The following is a 23,528-nucleotide window of genomic DNA, read 5'->3' on the forward strand; positions in this document are numbered from 1 at the left end:
CTGTGACAGCCCACTGGGTAGATGCATCCCCTTCCGCAGCAACAGCAGCAGCTGCATCAGTAGCAGCATCTACAAAATGGCTGCTCGTGCAAAGGCAGGCAACATTGTGTATTACAGGCTTTAATAAGAGGCACAAAGCTGACAACATATTAGAGAAACTGAGGGAAATTATCTCCCAGTGGCTTACCCCACTTAGACTCTCATGGGGATTTGTGGTGTCAGACAATGCCAGTAACATTGTGCGGGCATTAAATATGGGTAATTTCCAGCACGTCCCATGTTTTGCCCACACCATTAATTTGTTGGTGCAGCATTACCTCAAGAGTGATAGGGGTGTGCAGGAGATGCTTGCGGTGGCGGGCAAAATTGCTGCACACTTTCGGCATTCAGCCAGTGCCTACCGCAGACTAGAGGCACATCAAAAAAGCATGAACCTGCCCTGCCATCACCTCAAACAAGAGGTTGTGACGCGCTGGAACTCCACCCTCTATATGCTGCAGAGGATGGAGGAGCAGCAATAGGCCATTCAGGCCTACACAGCCAACTACGACATAGGCAAAGGAGTGGGGATGCGCCTGAGTCAAGCGCAGTGGAGACTGATTTCCGTGTTGTGCAAGGTTCTCCAGCCGTTTGAACTTGCCACACGAGAAGTCAGTTCTGACACTGCCAGCTTGAGTCAGGTCATTCCCCTGATCAGGCTGTTGCAGAAGCAGCTGGAGAAAGTGAGGGAGGAGCTGGTAAACCATTGCGATTACACCAAGCATGTAGCTCTTGTGGCTGCAGCCCTTCGTACGCTTTGCCAGGATCCGAGGGTGGTCACTCTTTTATAGTCAGAGGAATACATTCTGGCCACCGTGCTTGATCCTCGGTTTAAAGCATATATTGTGTCTCTGTTTCCGGCGGACACAAGTCTACAGCGGTGCAAAGACCTTCTGGTCAGGAGATTGTCCTCTGAAGAGGACCGTGACATGCCAACAGCTCCACCCTCATTTTCTTCCACATCTATGGCTGCGAGGAAAAAGCTCAGTTTTCCTAAAAGAGCCGCTGGCGGGGATGCTGATAACATCTGGTCCGGACTGAAGGACCTGCCAATCATTGCAGACATATCTACTGTCGCTGCATTGGATGCTGTCACAATTGAAAAAATGGTGGAGGATTATTTTGCTGACACCATCCAAATAGACATGTCAGACAGTCCATATTGTTACTGGCAGGAAAAATAGGCAGTTTGGAAGCCCCTGTACAAACTGGCTCTATTTTACCTGAGTTATCCCCCCTCCAGTGTGTACTCGGAAAGAGTTTTTAGTGCAGCGGGGAACCTGGTCAGTGAGCGGGGAAGGAGGTTGCATCCTCACAACGTTAAAAAAATGATGTTTATAAAAATGAATAATCAATTCCTCAATGAAGTACAGCACTGCCCTCCAGATAGTAGAGAGGGACATGTGGTTGTGGAGTCCAGCGGGGACGAATTGATAATGTGTGAGGAGGAGGAAGTACACACTGTAGGGGGAGAGGAATCAGAGGTTGAGGATGAGGACGACATCTTTCCTCAGTAGAGCCTGTTTAGTTTGTACAGGGAGAGATGAATTGTTTTTTTGGTGTGAGGGCCCAAACAAACCAATCATTTCAGCCACAGTTGTTTGGTAGGCCCTGTCGCTGAAATGATTGGTTTGTTAAAGTGTGCATGTCCTATTTCAACAATATAAGGGTGGGTGGGAGGGCCCAAGGACAATTCCATCTTGCAACTATTTTTTTGGCATTATGTGACCATTCAACAGTCGTTTGCCATGTTCAAAAAGTGAAAGAAAATGTCAACAAATTCAAAAAATTAAATCAAAAGTTAAATGCCCTGTCATTTAAAACAAGAGGTATTGACGTGCTAGAATTAGTGTAGTGTTAATATGTTATAAACACTACACTTGGAACTTGGAGGAGGTATTGTGGCCCCGGTACCAAATTTAGTACCGGGGCCACCCCACTACGCAGTCCAGATACTTGTTTGGTGGAATTCTGACCAGTTGAGGGTGTATTTATTATATTGTGGCCCCGGTATCAAATTTAGTACCGGGGCCACCCCACTACGCAGTCCAGATACTTGTTTGGTAAAATTCTGACCAGTTGAGAGTGTATTTATTCTATAGTGACCCCGGTATCAAATTTAGTACCGGGGCCACCCACTACGCAGTCCAGATACTTGTTTGGTGGAATTCTGACCAGTTGAGGGTGTATTTATTATATTGTGGCCCCGGTATCAAATTGGGTACCGGGGCAACCCCACTACGCAGTCCAGAATTTTTTTGGGGGGAATTCAGAGCCGTGGAGGGTTTTTTATTAATTGTATTGTGGTGACCACTCCTCTACGCAGTCCAGATACATTTATTGGTGCGAATCATACAAGTTCAGGGTTTTTAATTTATATTGTGGTGACCACTCCTCTACGCAGTCCAGGTACATTATTCGGTGTGATTCAGACCAGTTGATGGTTTTCGTATTATATTGTGGTGACCACTCCTCTACGCAGTCCAGGTACATTTTTTGGTGCGATTAAGACTAGTTGATGGTTTTCTTATTATATTGTGGTGACCACTCCTCTACGCTGTCCAGGTACATTTTTTGGTGCGATTAAGACTAGTTGATGGTTTTCTTATTATATTGTGGGGATCACTCCACTACGCAGTCCAGAAAGATACCTCGTTACAACGTTTTGGACTAATAACTATATTGTGAGGTGTTCAGAATACACTGTAAATTAGTGGAAATGCTTGTTATTGAATGTTATTGAGGTTAATAATAGCGTAGGAGTGAAAATAAGCCCAAAAACTTGATTTTTGAACTTTTTATGCTTTTTTCAAAAAAAATCCGAAACCTTAAATCCGAACCGAAACCTTTCGGCAGGTGTTTTGCGAAACAAATCCGAACCCAAAACATCACGAAAATCCGAATCCAAAACACAAAACACGAGACACCAAAAGTCGCCGGTGCACATCCCTATTATGTACGTATTTCTTCTAGATCACTAAAATCATTTGATGCTTTTTCAACTATTAGTTATTGTCACTAGAAGGAGCTCCACATCTTATTTTAGTGTTATCTCTCTTCTCTTGAGGGGTATATTTATCAAAGCATGAAAAGCCATATTGCTAGTGTATTGTCCAATACATCAAATGACTATTACCCATCAGTGGTAAGATTCACAAAGCCTTTTCAGCAAGCGGTGGTATTTGTACCACTGCAATACCTGTTCTGTTATCCACATCTAAGGATAAAGCATTTTTTTTACATTCAATAATACTTAACAAAACTGTAATTTTTAAAATAAATCTACTAGTATACAGTTTTTGCTTCCTTTACTACTGGAGCTAAATCTAAAATCTAGCAAGCCGGTTCACACATGCCCGCAACTAACGTAAAACTAGACTGTGAAAGTCTGCCTTTGCCGCAATGGGTCAGTATTGTCTTGGTGGCTGTGTATTGCTAAATACCCTACTTATCACCAGTATAAATGCTTCTTAGTATTGCAGCATGTTAGCCAACAAATGCCAATCTTTCCAATTAATATTTCTTATTAAGCTGTGATACAATATCAGTATTGTATTGGAATATAAAAGGCATTATTCCTTTATAATAAAAATAGTTGCCGGCTCTCTTGTATAAAGAGAGCTGGCATCCCTTTACATCACAGTGGAGTACTGAAACCAACAGTTGTGGAAGAGAGCTAGTATACTGAGGTATGCCATACCGCTACTTCTCCTACTGTCTTCATTGTAAAACTATCAAATTTTATTCACTTTCATGTTCCATACTGCTACTTCTAAATTTCCACTTCAACCATCAGAGATCAGTATAACAAGTGTCCAATCACTGTCATTATGCAAGTTCCAGGTGCGATGGGTGGCTCTAATCTGGTCTTTTTTTTTTCCTAATCTGGTCTTTTTATGTAGTGGGAACAGAACAAAATTAACATAACCAGCACCCCAATATATTTGGGAATCAGGACCAGCTGGTGAGCTGCTTGCATAAAGAATAATCCTTGGTGCCCACAGCATCCGCTCATCAAGATAATGTCTCCGTTCACCATAGTGAGCGTGGGTCATATTTCTCACTTCCAGGCATTCAGGACTGTTGGGATGGACGAAACAGCTCCATCACATCCCGACTATCTCGCCTAAACTGGGACAGTTGAGAGGTATTATCTGCGGTTACAATAATAAAAAATGTATTAAGCAATTTTTTTTATTATATATATTATTTAAACATGGGATTGTCCTTTCTATGCCTTTCCTCACTGCATACATACTAGCTAAGCTAGACTGATACTAATAAATGTTTCAGCAGCTAATAATAATGATAGTGAATTGATAGTAGATACATTGGTTTGTATATATAGCAGTTGCCGCATTTTATTATTTTAAATTTTGACCTAGCTACTTTAGCATGAAAGAAGTTGGCAGAGCGGAAACAATTACACATGTGCAATATTGGGTTTACTATATAAGCCATACATTATAAACTTTTAAGTAAAAAATAACTATTTGCAACTCATTAGACAGTGTATATGAATGATGACATGTCAGCATATATTTATAAAGTTACTAGCGATCAAGACCTCAGGAAGTTGCCTTTAAAAGGGGAACTAGTGCAGTATTACAACATTCTTATTAATGTATTAGATGCCAGTTCCATGCTCATGTCTGCAGACAGAGCACACACCGTGCCGATAGACCTCACACCTGGAAAGCAGTTGTACAGGATGTCAAGCACTCATTCTGCCAGCATCATATTCTCTATTCTCGTCAGTCTTCTAGCAACAGATCCTGTGTCGAGTGAAGGATCCTTCGCATTCGAATTTCCTGTCAATAACATTGCTGTTGGAAGACAATATGTTATTGTAGCCACAGAAAATTGCCTGTACCAATTTAATCACACACTTAATAAGCTGAAAAGTTCAGGACCACGTGGAGTAAATGGCACAGAGTGCACAAAAAGAGGCCAGATGGGTTCGATTTCTACTTATTATAACAAAATCCTACTTGTGTATGGTGACACTGTGCTCAGTTGCTGGAATGAAAACAAAGGATTTTGCAGGGTGCGAAGTATCACCGAGCTGACGGCTCTAACAAAACCTACTGAATGCATTGTGCCTAGCGAACCTGAATACGCCGCAACGGGACTTACGTTCTTTAAAGACAATTTCTTCTACTTAATTGTTGCTACATTTACTCGTGGACACTGCCCACGCACAGAAAGGCCAATACAAATTAGAAAGATAGAGAGTGGCGAGTTTACAGATAAAAACACTTTTGTTTTATTAAATGGAACTACAACGGCTCTACATTTTGTGGATGCATTTCAGTGGAAGCAACATTTTATATTTCCTTATTACCAAACTCACAGTACAGGTGCGAGGATTGTTGTTATGCACGTAGTTGACGAGAATAATCAGTTATCATTTAACTTTGATAGTCAGTCCAATCTTATATGTGGCAGGAAGACACAAAGTGAGGCTATTTTGTCTTCATTTTCATTCACTAGTTCAGGAGGAGATTTTTGGGCTGGAATATTTTCTACAAACAAGACTGTGTCCCCGGACAGAACAGCACTTTGCGTCTACAATTTCTCTGTCTTGGATAACCGATCCAAAGGGTGCATCAACAATGACTTTTCAGTTGAAAATTATCATGATTGTGTGAGTATTTACTGTAGTAGAGCAGATTTATTTTGTATATGCAATGACATTTGATTTTGAAATACACTGTTGCTGACAGCAGGTTATACGGAGAAAGTCAACTGTTCTACACACTCACATCACCCCCCTGATCTGCTAATGCAGAGTAGCTTTTCTTAAAGGCATACTTACCAAATTTCTTATGCTTCCCTCTTGGAGATCCTGGATTAGCCAGTCTAGGAAAGTGCGGGGACTTGCATCATTTTGCTACCACCCCCATGGCGATTGCACCATCAAACCATGGGGCTGGGCCAAAATGGCACAGATCACATCATCAAGGTTCCCCATCCCACCCTCCTAATTAGGAAGTGTGCAGGATGCGGAAGGGTGGCGCATCCTGCACACTTCCTAATTAGGAGGGTGCTCTCCTGGGAGTCCGGCAAAGGTACCCCAGAATTCAGGATTGTCTTGGACATTCCTGGTGAATGGGCAAGTATGCTTAAAGCATAATTACATCCAAAACTGGATTTTGTCAAATTCCAGTTTGTAAAGCTTACTTCCTTGGACTTAGGCATTCAGTATATCTGACAGGTCATCAGAAGTCTCTCACACATAAAGAGCTGGAAATGAATGAGAATGGAGCTTTGGCGTGCGTCGGGGAAACCCACTGTCAGGGACTGGTTGGTAGACTTTAGCCCGGGGTACAAGCACAGAACACTGGACCATCCTTAAAGGGTGGTTTTCAGTACAATATATTAGGGATGAGCGCGCTCGGATTTCTGAAATCCGAGCCCACCCGAACGTTGCGGATCCGAGTCGGATCCGAGACAGATCCGGGTATTGGCGCCAAATTCAAAAGTGAAACTGAGGCTCTGACTCATAATCCCGTTGTCGGATCTCGCGATACTCGGATCCTATAAATTCCCCGCTAGTCGCCGCCATCTTCACTCGGGCATTGATCAGGGTAGAGGGAGGGTGTGTTAGGTGGTCCTCTGTGCTGTTTAGTTCTGTGCTGTTTAGTTCTGTGCTGTTTAGTTCTGTGCTGTTTAGTTCTGTGCTGTTTAGTGCTGTGCTGTGCTGTGCTGTTTAGTGCTGTGCTGTGCTGTGCTGTGCTGTGCTGTGCTGTGCTGTGCTGTGCTGTGCTGTGTTCTGCAGTATCAGTCCAGTGGTGCTGTGTGCTGTGCTCTGTCCTTCTGAGGTCAGTGGTGCTGCTGGGTCCTGTGCTGTGTCCTGTTCAGTCCAGTGGTGCTGTGTCCTGTGCTCTGTGCTTCTAAGGGCATAGTTATTTCCCCAATATTCCCCTGTGTTTAAAAAAATAAAAAAAAGTTTTTTTAAAAAATACCAAAAACTACTTTAATATTTTTTAATTACCACAAAATTTTCACAACCAATCCTGCAGTATAAGCCCATTGGTACTGCAATATTACCAAGTTCACACATTCAGCAGTAAAAGTCCAGTGGTACTGCAATATTACAAAGTTTACACATTCTGCAGTATCAGTCCAGTGGTGCTGTGTCCTGTGCTCTGTCCTGCTGAGTTCCGTAGTGCTGCTGGGTCCTGTGCCGTGTCCTGTTCAGTCCAGTGGTGCTGTGTCCTGTGCTCTGTGCTTCTAAGGGCATAGTTATTTCCCCATTATTCCCAAGTTTTTAAAAAATAAAAAAAAAGTAAAAAATAATAAAAAATTTAAAAAAAAAAAAATATATAATAATTATAACCAAATTTGCAAAACCAATCCAGCATTATAAGTCCATTGGTACTGCAATATTACCAAGTTCACACATTCTGCAGTATCAGTCCAGTGGTGCTGTGTCCTGTGCTCTGTCCTGCTGAGTTCCGTAGTGCTGCTGGGTCCTGTGCCGTGTCCTGTTCAGTCCAGTGGTGCTGTGTCCTGTGCTCTGTGCTTCTAAGGGCATAGTTATTTCCCCACTATTCCCAAGTTTTTTAAAAAATAAAAAAAAAGTAAAAAAAAATAAAAAATAAAAAAAAAAATATATATATAATAATTATAACCAAATTTGCAAAACCAATCCAGCAGTATAAGTCCATTGGTACTGCAATATTACCAAGTTCACACATTCTGCAGTATCTTGTGCTACATATAATGGAGACCAAAAATTTGGAGGATAAAGTAGGGAAAGATCAAGACCCACTTCCTCCTAATGCTGAAGCTGCTGCCACTAGTCATGACATAGACGATGAAATGCCATCAACGTCGTCTTCCAAGCCCGATGCCCAATCTCGTAGTACCGGGCATGTAAAATCCAAAAAGCCCAAGTTAAGAAAAAGTAGCAAAAAGAGAAACTTAAAATCATCTGAGGAGAAACGTAAAGTTGCCAATATGCCATTTACGACACGGAGTGGCAAGGAACGGCTTAGGCCCTGGCCCGTGTTCATGACTAGTGGTTCAGCTTCACCCACGGATCTTAGCCCTCCTCCTCCTCCCCCCCCCCTACAAAAAATTGAAGAGAGTTATGCTGTCAGCAACAAAACAGCAAACAACTCTGCCTTCTAAAGAGAAATTATCACAAATCCCCAAGGCGAGTCCAAGGGTGTTGGTGGTTGTCAAGCCTGACCTTCCCATCACTGTACGGGAAGAGGTGGCTCGGGAGGAGGCTATTGATGATGTAGCTGGCGCTGTGGAGGAACTTGATGATGAGGATGGTGATGTGGTTATTGTAAATGAGGCACCAGGGGGGGAAACAGCTGATGTCCATGGGATGAAAAAGCCCATCGTCATGCCTGGTCAGAAGACCAAAAAATGCACCTCTTCGGTCTGGAGTTATTTTTATCCAAATCCAGACAACCAATGTATGGCAATATGTAGCTTATGTAAAGCTCAAATAAGCAGGGGTAAGGATCTTGCCCACCTAGGAACATCCTCCCTTATACGTCACCTGAATAACCTTCATAGTTCAGTGGTTAGTTCAGGAACTGGGGCTAGGACCCTCATCGGTACAGGGACACCTAAATCCCGTGGTCCAGTTGGATACACACCAGCAACACCCTCCTCGTCAACTTCCTCCACAATCTCCATCAGATTCAGTCCTGCAGCCCAAGTCACCAGCCAGACTGAGTCCTCCTCAATACGGGATTCATCCGAGGAATCCTGCAGCGGTACGCCTACTACTGCCACTGCTGCTGTTGCTGCTGTTAGTCGGTCATCTTCCCAGAGGGGAAGTCGTAAGACCGCTAAGTCTTTCACCAAACAATTGACCGTCCAACAGTCGTTTGCCATGACCACCAAATACGATAGTAGTCACCCTATTGCAAAGCGTATAACTGCGGCTGTAACTGCAATGTTGGTGTTAGACGTGCGCCCGGTGTCCGCCATCAGTGGAGTGGGATTTAGAGGGTTGATGGAGGTATTGTGTCCCCGGTACCAAATCCCCTCGAGATTCCACTTCACTAGGCAGGCGATACCAAAAATGTACAGAGAAGTACGATCAAGTGTCCTCAGTGCTCTTAAAAATGCGGTTGTACCCACTGTCCACTTAACCACGGACATGTGGACAAGTGGTTCTGGGCAAACGAAGGACTATATGACTGTGACAGCCCACTGGGTAGATGCATCCCCTTCCGCAGCAACAGCAACAGCTGCATCAGTAGCAGCATCTACAAAATGGCTGCTCATGCAAAGGCAGGCAACATTGTGCATTACAGGCTTTAATAAGAGGCACAACGCTGACAACATATTAGAGAAAATGAGGGAAATTATCTCCCAGTGGCTTACCCCACTTAGACTCTCATGGGGATTTGTGGTGTCAGACAATGCCAGTAACATTGTGCGGGCATTAAATATGGGCAATTTCCAGCACGTCCCATGTTTTGCCCACACCATTAATTTGGTGGTGCAGCATTACCTCAAGAGTGACAGGGGTGTGCAGGAGATGCTTGCGGTGGCCCGCAAAATTGCTGGACACTTTCGGCATTCAGCCAGTGCCTACCGCAGACTAGAGGCACATCAAAAAAGCTTGAACCTGCCCTGCCATCACCTCAAACAAGAGGTTGTGACGCGCTGGAACTCCACCCTCTATATGCTGCAGAGGATGGAGGAGCAGCAAAAGGCCATTCAGGCCTACACAGCCACCTACGACATAGGCAAAGGAGTGGGGATGCGCCTGAGTCAAGCGCAGTGGAGACTGATTTCCGTGTTGTGCAAGGTTCTGCAGCCATTTGAACTTGCCACACGAGAAGTCAGTTCCGACACTGCCAGCTTGAGTCAGGTCATTCCCCTGATCAGGCTGTTGCAGAAGCAGCTGGAGAAAGTGAGGGAGGAGCTGGTAAGCCATTGCGATTACAGCAAGCATGTAGGTCTTGTGGATGTAGCCCTTCGTACGCTTTGCCAGGATCCGAGGGTGGTCACTCTTTTAAAGTCAGAGGAATACATTCTGGCCACCGTGCTCGATCCTCGGTTTAAAGCGTATGTTGTGTCTCTGTTTCCGGCGGACACAAATCTACAGCGGTGCAAAGACCTGCTGGTCAGGAGATTGTCCTCTGAAGAGGACCGTGACATGCCAACAGCTCCACCCTCATTTTCTTCCACATCTATGGCTGCGAGGAAAAAGCTCAGTTTTCCCAAAAGAGGCACTGGCGGGGATGCTGATAACATCTGGTCCGGACTGAAGGACCTGCCAACCATTGCAGACATGTCTACTCTCGCTGCATTGGATGCTGTGACAATAGAAAAAATTGTGGATGATTACTTTGCTGACACCATCCAAGTAGACATGTCAGACAGTCCATATTGTTACTGGCAGGAAAAAAAGGCAGTTTGGAAGCCCCTGTACAAACTGGCTCTATTTTACCTGAGTTGTCCCCCCTCCAGTGTGTACTCGGAAAGAGTTTTTAGTGCAGCGGGGAACCTGGTCAGTGAGCGGCGAAGGAGGTTGCTTCCTCACAACGTTGAAAAAATGATGTTTATAAAAATGAATAATCAATTCCTCAATGAAGTACAGCACTGCCCTCCAGATACTACAGAGGGACCTGTGGTTGTGGAGTCCAGCGGGGACGAATTGATAATGTGTGATGAGGAGGAAGTACACACTGTAGGGGGAGAGGAATCAGAGGTTGAGGATGAGGACGACATCTTGCCTCAGTAGAGCCTGTTTAGTCTGTACAGGGAGAGATGAATAGCTTTTTTGGTGTGGGGGCCCAAACAAACCAATCATTTCAGTCAAAGTTGTTTGGTAGGCCCTGTCGCTGAAATGATTGGTTTGTTAAAGTGTGCATGTCCTATTTCAACAACAGACCTCTCAACTGCAGCTCATCCCTCCTCTGCGGGGATAATGTCTCCTGTGCTCTGACACGTCACTCTGTGTACTCTCAGCCTCAGGATCTGACACTACAGCTACCATGCCTCTTGTAGCAGCCCTCACTCCAGGGCCTCTTCCATGTGCAGTGTCCCCCTCTCTCTTGGGTTCACTATAGTGGCATGGAGTTCTCCCCCTCATCCAGGGCACACATTCCTTGCCCTGGCTCAGTCACCACGCTCAGACTTCCAGGCAATGCTGGGGGAGCCTGGGAGCTTCCACCCCAGGTCCCCAGCTACAACTCTCCTCTCCTGTGTCTTCTCTCTCTTTCTGACACTTTAAAGATCGTGCCTTTAAATGAAAAAGTCAGTCTTCATTGCACGACTATGTGCAAGTGCAACAGGGACATTTTTTTGGGTTTACAAAGTCAAACAATAACACTACGACCCTGTCTGTCTGGGGTCTGTCAATGACGAATTGTCTGGAGCATGTTTTGAGGAGGTATTGTGGCCCCGGTATCAAATTGGGTACCGGGGCCACCCCACTACGCAGTCCAGATACTTGTTTGGTGGAATTCTGACACGTGGAGGGTTTTTTAATTATATTGTGGCCTCGGTACCAAATTGTGTACCGGGGCCACCACACTACGCAGTCAAGATAGATAGATGCGTATCATAGATAAAGTACATTCAGTGGTGTGGGGCAAATTGAAAAATATTCAAAATGCACTGACATTATCAAAAACAAGAGGTTGTCACACGCTAAAACTCCAACATGTATATGATGGAGAGGATGGAGGAGCAGCCGTATGTGTAGTGTAATGCAGACCTGTTGAAGGTTTTTTATATATTTTATTGTGGTGCCCAGTGCCCACTCCTCTAGGCAGTCCAGGTACATTTATTGGTGCGATTCATAAAAGTTCAGGGTTTTTAATATATCTTGTGGTGACCCACTCCTCTACGCAGTCCAGGTACATTTATTGGTGCGATTCATAAAAGTTCAGGGTTTTTAATATATTGTGGTGACCCACTCCTCTACGCAGTCCAGGTACATTTATTGGTGCGATTCATAAACGTTCAGGGTTTTTAATATATTGTGGTGACCCACTCCTCTACGCAGTCCAGGTACATTTATTGGTGCGAATCAAACAAGTTGATGGTTTTCTTATTATATATATTGTGGTGACCCACTCCTCTACGCAGTCCAGGTACAATTATTGGTGCGAATCATAAAAGTTCAGGGTTTTTAAGATATTGTGGTGACCCACTCCTCTACGCAGTCCAGGTACAATTATTGGTGCGAATCATAAAAGTTCAGGGTTTTTAATATATTGTGGTGACCCACTCCTCTACGCAGTCCAGGTACATTTATTGGTGCGAATCATAAAAGTTCAGGGTTTTTAATATATCTTGTGGTGACCCACTCCTCTACGCAGTCCAGGTACATTTATTGGTGCGATTCATAAAAGTTCAGGGTTTTTAATATATTGTGGTGACCCACTCCTCTACGCAGTCCAGGTACATTTATTGGTGCGAATCAAACAAGTTGATGGTTTTCTTATTATATATATTGTGGTGACCCACTCCTCTACGCAGTCCAGGTACATTTATTGGTGCGATTCATAAAAGTTCAGGGTTTTTAATATATTGTGGTGACCCACTCCTCTACGCAGTCCAGGTACATTTATTGGTGCGAATCAAACAAGTTGGTGGTTTTCTTATTATATATATTGTGGTGACCCACTCCTCTACGCAGTCCAGGTACATTTATTGGTGCGATTCATAAAAGTTCAGGGTTTTTAATATATTGTGGTGACCCACTCCTCTACGCAGTCCAGGTACATTTATTGGTGCGAATCAAACTAGTTGATGGTTTTCTTATTATATATATTGTGGTGACCCACTCCTCTACGCAGTCCAGGTACATTTATTGGTGCGATTCATAAAAGTTCAGGGTTTTTAATATATTGTGGTGACCCACTCCTCTACGCAGTCCAGGTACATTTATTGGTGCGAATCAAACAAGTTGGTGGTTTTCTTATTATATATATTGTGGTGACCCACTCCTCTACGCAGTCCAGGTACATTTATTGGTGCGATTCATAAAAGTTCAGGGTTTTTAATATATTGTGGTGACCCACTCCTCTACGCAGTCCAGGTACAATTATTGGTGCGAATCATAAAAGTTCAGGGTTTTTAAGATATTGTGGTGACCCACTCCTCTACGCAGTCCAGAAAGATACCTTTTTGCAACGTTTTGGACTAATAACTATATTGTGAGGTGTTCAGAATACACTGTAAATTAGTGGAAATGCTTGTTATTGAATGTTATTGAGGTTAATAATAGCCTAGTAGTGAAAATAAGCCCAAAAACTTGATTTTTAAACTTTTTATGTTTTTTTCAAAAAAAATCCGAATCCAATACCTTAAATCCGAACCGAGACCTTTCGTCAAGTGTTTTGCGAGACAAATCCGAACCTCAAAAATAACGAAAATCCGGATCCAAAACACAAAACACGAGACCTCAAAAGTCGCCGGTGCACATCCCTACAATATATATGTATCAAGAGGCTATTATATTGTTGCTTAAACCAGCAATACTTTATTATTATAGATGATAAATCTTAAATAATAAAAATAAATAATGCAACAAAAAACAAACCTCACTTTATATTGCATTTTATTTTATATGTTTGTGCTCCCTACAACATTTTTTCTTTTCCCTTCTGTACACACCTGTCTGACTATAATGGGATTTATCAAAATGCAAAGTCCATTTGCTTTAAAAATCTGATGTTTTTGCCAGCAAATGGATTGTTTTTGCTTCACCCAATATACTAATAGAGTTATTAATTGTTTTAAGGTTAACCTAAAACAAATAATATGAGGGGTGGTACTGTGAGGAGGAGCATCACACTAGGGGCTAGATTTACTAAGCTGCGGGTTTGAAAAAGTGGGGATGTTGCCTATAGCAACCAATCAGATTCTGGCTGTCATTTTGTAGAAAGTACTAAATTGAAAGCTAGAATCTGATTGGTTGCTATAGGCAACATCCCCACTTTTTTAAACCCGCAGCTTAGTAAATCTAGCCCTAGGTGTCAATCTGACACCCTGGCCCAGAGCTGGATTAAGCCTCTGGAGGGCCGAGTGCACTCTAGACAGTGGGGCCCCTAAGATGTAACATGGTTATCATTTTAGACAAATTGTATACAATACACAGGTAATACTGTGTGCACTACTGTTTGGTGCACAAAGCTCTGCCTTCATGAACTGCCTTGACTGTGAATGTACCTTCCAATTGTCCCCAGCAATAAATTAAATAGCATTTGCGTTTAATATAATCATTTCCCACAACTATCACCGGCATTAAATAATTCATATTCACAATAAACAAATAGCCCTCTTCCCTAAAATTAGTCCCATATTCAATAAATAGCTCCAAACCACCCCAGCATTAAATTAAAGGTACCGTCACCTCACCTTAAATTAATAGGCCCCACTATTAAATTAAATAGCTGCACCAATACATTAAATTGCCCCATTGTCACCCCACAAATATAGTAGCACCCATTAAATAATTAGCACCCACCTGCACCCCACCATTAAATAACCTACCTCCCACACTAGATTAAGACCCCCCTTCCCTCACATATTATATAAACATACTGACCCCCCCTCACACACATACTATATTAACATACTGCCCGCACCCTATATTAATATACTGCCCACACACACAAACACACACTCACACTATATTAATATACTGCCCACACACACAGACACACACACACTATTTTAATTTACTGCCCATACACACACTATATTAATATACTGCCCACACACAAACACTATGTTAATATACTGCCCCCACACACACACTATATTAATATACTGCCCACGCACACATACACACACACTATTTTAATATACTGCCCATACACACTATATTAATATACTGCCCACACACACAGACACACTCACTATTTTAATATACTACCCACACACACACACACACACACACACACTATTTTAATATACTGCCCATACACACTATATTAATATACTGCCCACACACACACAGACACACTCACTATTTTAATATACTGCCCATACACACACTATATTAATATACTGCCCACACACACACTATTTTATTATACTGCCCATAGCCAAATTATATTAATATACTGCCCACACACACAAAAACACACACACACACACACACACACACACACACACACACACACACACACACACTATATTAATATACTGCCCCACACACAGACACACACACTATTTTAATATACTGCCCATACACACACTATATTAATATACTGCCCACACACAAACACTATGTTAATATACTGCCCACACACACACTATATTAATATACTGCCCACACACAGACACACACACTATTTTAATATACTGCCCACACACACATACACACTATATTAATATACTGCCCACACACACATACACACTATATTAATATACTGCCCACACACACACACACTATATTAATATACTACCCAAACACACACTATATTTATATACTGCCCACACACAAACACAAACTCCTATAAATTTATATACTCCCCATACACACTATATTAAGACACTACATACACACTCACTATATTAACACCCCCCTCCTTACCTTGTTCCACCTGCACATCTGTAGTACTTCACACATGGGACGACACATGTCACGTGGTGTGCGTCCCATGTAATAGGCCACACATAAGGAGGGGAGGGGGGGGAGAAGGAGCCGTGGCCAATGATGGAAGGTGGCTAGTCTCAGAGGAGGGGCCAGGTAATAGAGACTTGGGCCGATCCCTGCACTGGCCCAAAATAGTAATTTTCTGTCCAGCCCAAACCGCCCCTGCCCACCATAAATCCTGAATGCAAAAACCCAGGAAAACAATATTTGGGTTTTGGGGACCAAGGTTTATTCAAGGATATTCCACCCAAAACTGACCAACTTGTTAGTGCCGGTAGCTGCAGATGCTCCAACATGACACCTTCCACTTGGTACAAACTACTTTGAGCCCAGTTAATTACTATGGCAGTCACCTATGCAGATTTAATTGAGGTGAACTGTGTTTTGTCACATCAATTTATTCCCTTTATACATTCAGCTGTAAGCTGTAATTAAGTTGGTAGTTCGGGAGCAAAGTACTTTGTACCAGGTTGAAGATTTCGTGTTGGAGCATCTGCAGCTGCTCGTACCACCTCCTGGCACTTAAAGGATACACTCTATAGGAAATTATATAATTTACTATTTAAACAAACCCTTCGCATTCCATTTTTGGGAACTGCCCCCATTAAATCACTCTGTACCTTTCTTTGCGGGAGTGAGGTTAGAGCAAGAAATGCACACAGTGGAAAACATAAATACATCAGTCCCACCTACTGGCCCATTAGGAACACCCCATACATTATTTAACTTTTCCCATTTTCTCCTAAAATACAGTTTGTTTAAGCTTCATTCACTTAAATATATAATGAGAGTGAGTGTAAATCTGCACTGTCTTTATTATAATTCGCTATTATCGTACATTTCAATGTTTCCATTACATTGGTAGAAACCTGCTTTGCCATATAAAAGCATTGCAAAGTGCAAAAAAGCTCCCCTTTTCTAAAGTGTAGATGACTTTTAATATGAGAATCCTAAACATATTCAGCTAGCTTTACAGTTTAAAATGTATGATTATAGTACACATATTAAGAAGGACTTATTTGTTTAAAATGCTTTTGAACATTTTTTTGAGGCGCTGGGTGGGGCTTTGCTGATCCTTCTTTGAGGTCTAGATGGATAATTGTGCCAGTGAAGGTATAATATAAAATTATGGTCTTCAGAGCTGGATTGAGACACGGACAGGTTTGGGCCCCAAAATCCCATCCCAATCTGATCGCCCTGCCAAAATACCAATTCTTCTGAAACAGCCCAGTATTATTCAACCTGTTACCCTCCAGCTGTTGTGGAACTACAAACATCCAGGCATGCTGGGGTTTGTAGTTCCACAGCAACTGGACGGTAATAGGTTCCATAATACTGGATTGCTTACGTTCTTCTAAGTATGTTTTATTTAAAAAGGAAGTTTTATACAAAATAACCACTGTTTGAGAAGCCTATTTATCAGGCATAGAAGTGGTACTCCCTGGTGTGTGAATGCCATCATCAGATACTGTTACCAGAACGGATGCACTTAAAAAAACGTTATTTTTTGGAATAGAATTATTGTCTGTTAAAGTATAAGTAAGAACAATGTTAAAAAGGGCTTAAAGACCCAGGGTCAAACACAGGATTTCTAAGGGTGGTTTCCAAAGGCCTGGTTTGGGAGCAGAGCAGTGGTAAGTGGCAGACTCGTCTTCCAGGGAATCACATTATTATTTTAGTGTGCATGTGTGGAAGGGAGCATTCATCCATTTTTATGACCCTACATAGTTTAGTATCATCTGTAAACACTTTCTAGACCCCCAACAAGGTCATTACAAAAGACAGGGCCTAAATTTGATCTCTGTAGTATGCCACTAACTGTAACCCAGTCTGATTATAGCCTTTATAGAATTTCTCAGTTTTGCATCATAAAGCCAGTTACCTACATACACATATAAGCAAACGTATGAAAATTATTGGGTGTGCATGTTACTTTTCCCCTTTCCAATAAGACTGAAAACTGCAGTGTACAGATATGGTTAGTGGTTTCGGCGGCACAAATATTGGGCATACTTGCCAACTCTCCCGGAATGTCCGGGAGACTCACGAAATTCGGGTCTGTCCCCCGGACTCCCAGGAGAGCAGGCAATTTTCCCGATTCCCGGTGGCTTGGTAAATTAAACGGAGGCCATTTTGGGGGTGGGGCTAACAACACCAAAAAAAAATAAATAAATTTTAGCCCCGCCCCCACACACCCACCTGCCTCCCGGGACACAAGTTGCCAATGTTGGCAACTATGATATTGGGGGTGATAAAGCACCCACAGCACCCACAAAGCTGGATCCTTATGGCAATTGATGTGTCTCTGTTTTAAACAGTGATTTTGTGTTTATTGTAATCTAAAACATTACTGGGAGCATTCGGAGGAATAACCAAGGCGGTTTAAGGGAAGAGATTATCACATTTTCAGGTTTTTTTAATGTATTTTTTTGTGAAGCAAAAAATAATCTTTGAATAACGGTGCAAATCTAACAGAAGAAACAAACTAATTCAGTAAACCCAAGGCTGCTGACAATTGTCAGTTCTGTGTTATACACAGTAGCACAGGGAAACGTTAACCGCACATACCCACACTTAAATGAAACAATAGCGTATGTACTTCACAGCCTAAATAAAATTACCTGCCAGTATTTAAGTGTACTTATGTTTTAAAGCTATTCCAGACGTGATATATTTAACCAGGGCTCTTTTCCCGGGCCGTAACTAGGGCTGTGCAAGAGGGACGTCCGCCCAGGGCGCAATGCTGAAGGGCTGCTCAGTTTGTGAATACTATAGGTTAATTTGGTTAAAATTGAAGGCAAGGGGGGGGGGGAGGGCAGCAGTTTTCCTTGTCGCCCCAGGCGCTGAAATGTTAACTTACGGCTCTGCTCTTTTCATAGCGCAGTCGTTCACCTAAAATTATAGTAATCTGGTCATTCTAATAACCTGCCCTCTAATCATATTTGAGTTAGCCAAAATTGAGTATGCTGTATATAGTTCTAGGTCTAAGTTTAAGTCTATAGCCTAGCGGGAATCATGCAATGTTTTTCCTGGGAGGGGCGGAGGATGGAATTAGATACGGAGGAAACAGTGTGGTAAAGAAAGAGGAAGTTCTGTAATAAAATTGTGAAATGAGATTGAGGAGAGAAGAGGGATTACAACTGCCATGTGTTCATGTTATACAGGGTACTAAACTCCCAACAAAGTAAAGGACAGCTATTGCCTTATCAATCGCCCACTGCACATCGCTGGTTGTTTTGTCCTCCAAGCCACCAGATTTACAAGCCAGTGGTTTCATTATTAAAATAAAAAAGAGGACAATATTTATTTATTTCTATATGGGGTATTCTACTGTTATTCATTCATAAATGGGACACTATATAATTATGTAATAATAAAAGGGTGCAGTATATAATTATTAATTAATAAAGGGGGCACTATAAAATTATAATAAAGGGGGCACAATTTATTATTAGATTACTAAAGTGGGCATGTGTATTTTTTCCAGGGGTCTCAGGAAAGGCTCAATGGTACCCTGTGGTCCCTTCCCAAATCCACACACCCACAGGCCTATCTCCTGACTTTCTAGCTGGCCACAACCAGGACAATGGGGCCCTATTTAGGATAACTAAGGGGCTGTGGCTGGATAACAGATAGGTTACTCCCAATTTAACTCCTTCCATTACTTTTGCACAAAATCTGACTGCCAGTAGATCGGAACTTCCTGTCTCCTGTCGGCACATGATGATCCTTTTTTTAAAACCATTCTGACATTCTCATCTCTCAGAACCTCATCTCTGTTTTGGGTGGTTTTCCAATTGATTTTTTTGGCAGTGTGCACAACTGCCGCTTAAAACATCTCACTCTCTGTATTCTTATCTAAAAGTCGGGATGCCAATTTGTAAATTGGTGCTTTGGTAAGCCTCCGTTTCGGTTAGCTCTTTCATACATCTGTGATTTTCAAAAGCTGCAACTTAACACATCCCCCCAGGAACATAAGTACTAGTTTTGAGGTAGTTGCCATCCTACTTTGCACCTACTGTAAAGTATGGTAACTGGAAAGAAGAAAAATAAAAATAAAGTATTTGATAAATGTATATATTAGTTGATGGAATTGTTACCATTGCCCTTTTATAAAGGAGGCATATGGTGCCACAGCTTCTTTCACCATGGGCTTTGCCTACATTTACAGAAATGTTGATTTAAACTAACATAAAGCAGTTGCTATATAGAGGCTTCCTCTTATATACAAACTACTATGAAATTTTATGTCTCGTAATTAACTCACATTAGGTCCTACCTTGCCCCTGGGACCTCTTTAAGTTAGGCTACTAAAATAAAAGTGCACAATGTAAGCAATGGTCTCTGTTACTCAAACATAACCGAACCTGAAGCTTCGGTCAGACACAGCTCTTTCTCCTTCAGAACCTTTCACAGTAGTCCTTCTCCTGCAAATACAACACCAAGAGCTCCGCTGCTCTTACATCCGCCCCCTGCAGGGATCTGCTTACAGCCGCCTGTCAGATTGCATGACTTATAGGCAGACCACAGGTATCACTACCAACTCTGCCTGGAATATGGCTTGAAAGTGTGGTCTGGAATAAGGAATGGAGTATCTGAAAAATGATAATTTCACAACACTAATTATCAGCAAAATAACAAAACAATATAATTTTTACTTGGTGTGAATATCACAAAAAATATAATAAAATCACTATTGGCTTATCTTACAATAAATATTTTAATAAGAAATAAGAATACTTTTAAAACAAATGTATAAGCTTTAAGTATCCCTAAGATGTCTTAAATGTGTTCACAATGTAAGTTCTAATAAATTATACATAATTCAGTGGTTAGCATTGCTGCCCCACAGCTCTGGAGCCATGAGTTTGCTTCTGACAAGAGCACTATCAGTGCAGAGTTTGTATGTTCTCCCTTTGTATGTGTGGTTTTCCTCTGGGTGCTCTGGTTTCCTTTCACAGACAAACAACATAGTGGTAGGTTATTTGACATCTGCAAAATGTGTGTGTTTGTGGTTGGGAATTTAGATTGTAAACTCCAATGGACAGGGGCTCTTTTGGTAATATGGCACTTTTAGTTTGCAGAGACAGCTTCTAAAATTGGAGATAATGGGGGAGAATGAACGTGCATTGGTGTAACACAAAGGAGTTTTGCAGTGAGTTTCGTAAATAACCTCCAATATCTTTATGCAGTTTTTACTAATTTCAGTCAGATTATGGGAAGTATCTGTATACCCAGGGACAGATTAAGATGTATGAGGGCTCCAGGGCAAGTATCTTGTAGGGGCCCCACTGCACTCTATGTCTGTAGTTTCCTATTTGTCTACATGGTAACTTCTCCAACACTACCATGGCCAATGTTCTGTGGAAGGGGGCCCAAGACACTTTTTAGATTGTGTGGTGTTGATTCTGTTGCATAATTGTCACACCTACCATCCAACACTGTGCACATCCCTTAATTATGAAAATGGCATTACCTAGCACCGGATGTGAATTGTTGACATATTGTATTTCATCACCACTAGAGATGGGCGGGTCCGGTTCTCCGAGAACCGAACCCACCCGAACTTTGGGTATCCGAGTACCGAGCTGAGCAGCTCGGTACTCTCCCGCCCATTCCGAATCCAAATCGAGGCCGAACGTCATTGTGACGTCGTCGGATCTCGGGGCTCGGTTCTCGCGATACTTCAACTTTATAAATACACGCCTCCACAGCAATCCATCGCCATTTGACAGAGGGAGAGAGCAGGGTGTAGTCATAGGCTAATTAGAGCAGGGACAGAATACAATATTGTTCTTGCAATTGCTCTAACCAAAATCGCTAGTGCAGAGAGGAGGATAGAGGTTTATTATTTTTTCTTCATATTTGGCACTCCCCAGCGCTTTTGGGGTGTCCCCCATAATTGTGCATAAATATTTCTGGCTGTCAAAAGTCATATCTGTCAGCAGTATCTACTAAATAACTTTTAGCACTCCTCAGTGCTTTTGGGGTGTCCTCCCTAATTGTGCATTAATATTTCTGGCTGTCAAAAGTCATATCTGTCAGCAGTATCTACTAAATAATTTTTAGCACTCCTCAGTGCTTTTGGGGTGTCCTCCCTAATTGTGCATTAATATTTCTGGCTGTCAAAAGTCATATCTGTCAGCAGTATCTACTAAATAATTTTTAGCACTCCTCAGTGCTTTTGGGGTGTCCTCCCTAATTGTGCATTAATATTTCTGGCTGTCAAAAGTCATATCTGTCAGCAGTATCTACCAAATAATTTTTAGCACTCCTCAGTGCTTTTGGGGTGTCCTCCCTAATTGTGCATTAATATTTCTGGCTGTCAAAAGTCATATCTGTCAGCAGTATCTACTAAATAATTTTTAGCACTCCTCAGTGCTTTTGGGGTGTCCTCCCTAATTGTGCATTAATATTTCTGGCTGTCAAAAGTCATATCTGTCAGCAGTATCTACTAAATAATTTTTAGCACTCCTCAGTGCTTTTGGGGTGTCCTCCCTAATTGTGCATTAATATTTCTGGCTGTCAAAAGTCATAACTGTCAGCAGTATCTACTAAATAATTTTTAGCACTCCCCAGTGGTTTGCGCTCAGAATGGATTCAAAGCAGTCCACATATGATCTGAATGAGCAACCAGGTTCTGTCACCAGTCCTGATGTTAGTGTTCCCAGTACGTCATCTGGCCAAGGCGATGTCAAACAACAGAGTGTTTTCAAATTAGTGCAAAAAACAAAAACCAAAAAAAAATTTACTGTATTGAAGCGAAAAAGAAGTGTAACTGAGCAAAAGTTAAGTGACGATAAAAAAAAAATTGCAAGCATGCCATTCTACACAGCAAAGAGAGAATGAGGCCTTCACCTTTGGCTATTAGTGGCAGATCCCAAAAAGTTACCCAGCCTACAATTGGTGCACAACTACTGTTACGCGTCAAAGCCGAGCTGCAAGATAACAGTGAGGCAATACAGGAGAATATTTGCTCTGATTCACAAATGACAACAATCCCTGTGGAGAGTCCATCTAACAGTGGGATGTCTAATCGTGAGCATTCTGCTGATGTGTGCCTTAATAGCCCGAGTGTAGCCGGTGATACCCAAATTGAGGATGCCACTTTGGAATTAGAAGAGGATGAGGGGGAGATTTGTGTAGGCAACGAGGGTGCTAATGAGGATGTTGATGAGGATGAGGTTGTTTGTGTAAGTCCTGCACCAGTGGCAGCAGTTCTGGCACGTGACAAGAAAAAGGCCATTGTCATGCCTGGGCATAAAACAAAAAAATCCACTTCTTATGTGTGGAATTATTTCTACCCAAATCCAGACAACAATTGTATAGCCATTTGTAGTGTATGTGAAGCCACAGTCAGTCGAGGGAGGGACCTTAACCATCTTGGAACCTCGTCTGTGTTACGCCATTTAACGAGAGTTCATGGCAAAGTGTTGGGAAAAGCTGAAAGTTCTTCCCAAAAGAATACAAGCACTCCCTCATCAGCTAAGACCCTCCGCTCACCGACATACCGACGGCTACAAAATACACCCACCACACCATCCTCATCAATATCCTCAGTAGCGCTCGGAGTTAGCCCGGCATCCCACTTAAGGCTGGATGACTCCGGCACTATTATTGATTCCTCTGAAGAAAGCGTTAGTCCTGCTGCTGCTGTTGCTGCTGCTGGGGGTGAATCGTCATCCCAGAGGCAAGTTAATAAAATGAGCAGTCCTACATTTCAGCAATTAACTGTGAAACAATCATTTGCGAGGGGAAGCAAATATGACAGCAGTCACCCAGTCGCCAAGCGAATCACAGACGCCATGGCTGCAATGTTAGTGTTAGATCTGCGTCCAATCTCCACAATAAACGCAGCTGGTTTTTCACAGTTAATTGAGGTTTTGTG

At 42.3% G+C, this 23,528-nt stretch overlaps 1 protein-coding gene across 1 annotated transcript in view; it reads left to right on the forward strand.

Moving 5' to 3' along the window:
• The first annotated feature begins 4,653 nt into the window (after positions 1 to 4,653).
• Positions 4,654 to 23,528, forward strand: part of PLXNC1 (plexin C1) — a 142,674-nt gene continuing 123,799 nt past the window's right edge. The window contains exon 1 of the mRNA XM_075209404.1: positions 4,654 to 5,686. Within this exon, the coding sequence (XP_075065505.1) occupies positions 4,682 to 5,686 (1,005 nt within the window). The 5' untranslated portion in view covers positions 4,654 to 4,681. The remainder of the gene's footprint in view (positions 5,687 to 23,528) is intronic.

Source organism: Mixophyes fleayi, chromosome 4, assembly GCF_038048845.1.
Source record: "Mixophyes fleayi isolate aMixFle1 chromosome 4, aMixFle1.hap1, whole genome shotgun sequence".
NCBI classification, from domain to species: Eukaryota; Metazoa; Chordata; class Amphibia; order Anura; family Limnodynastidae; genus Mixophyes; species Mixophyes fleayi.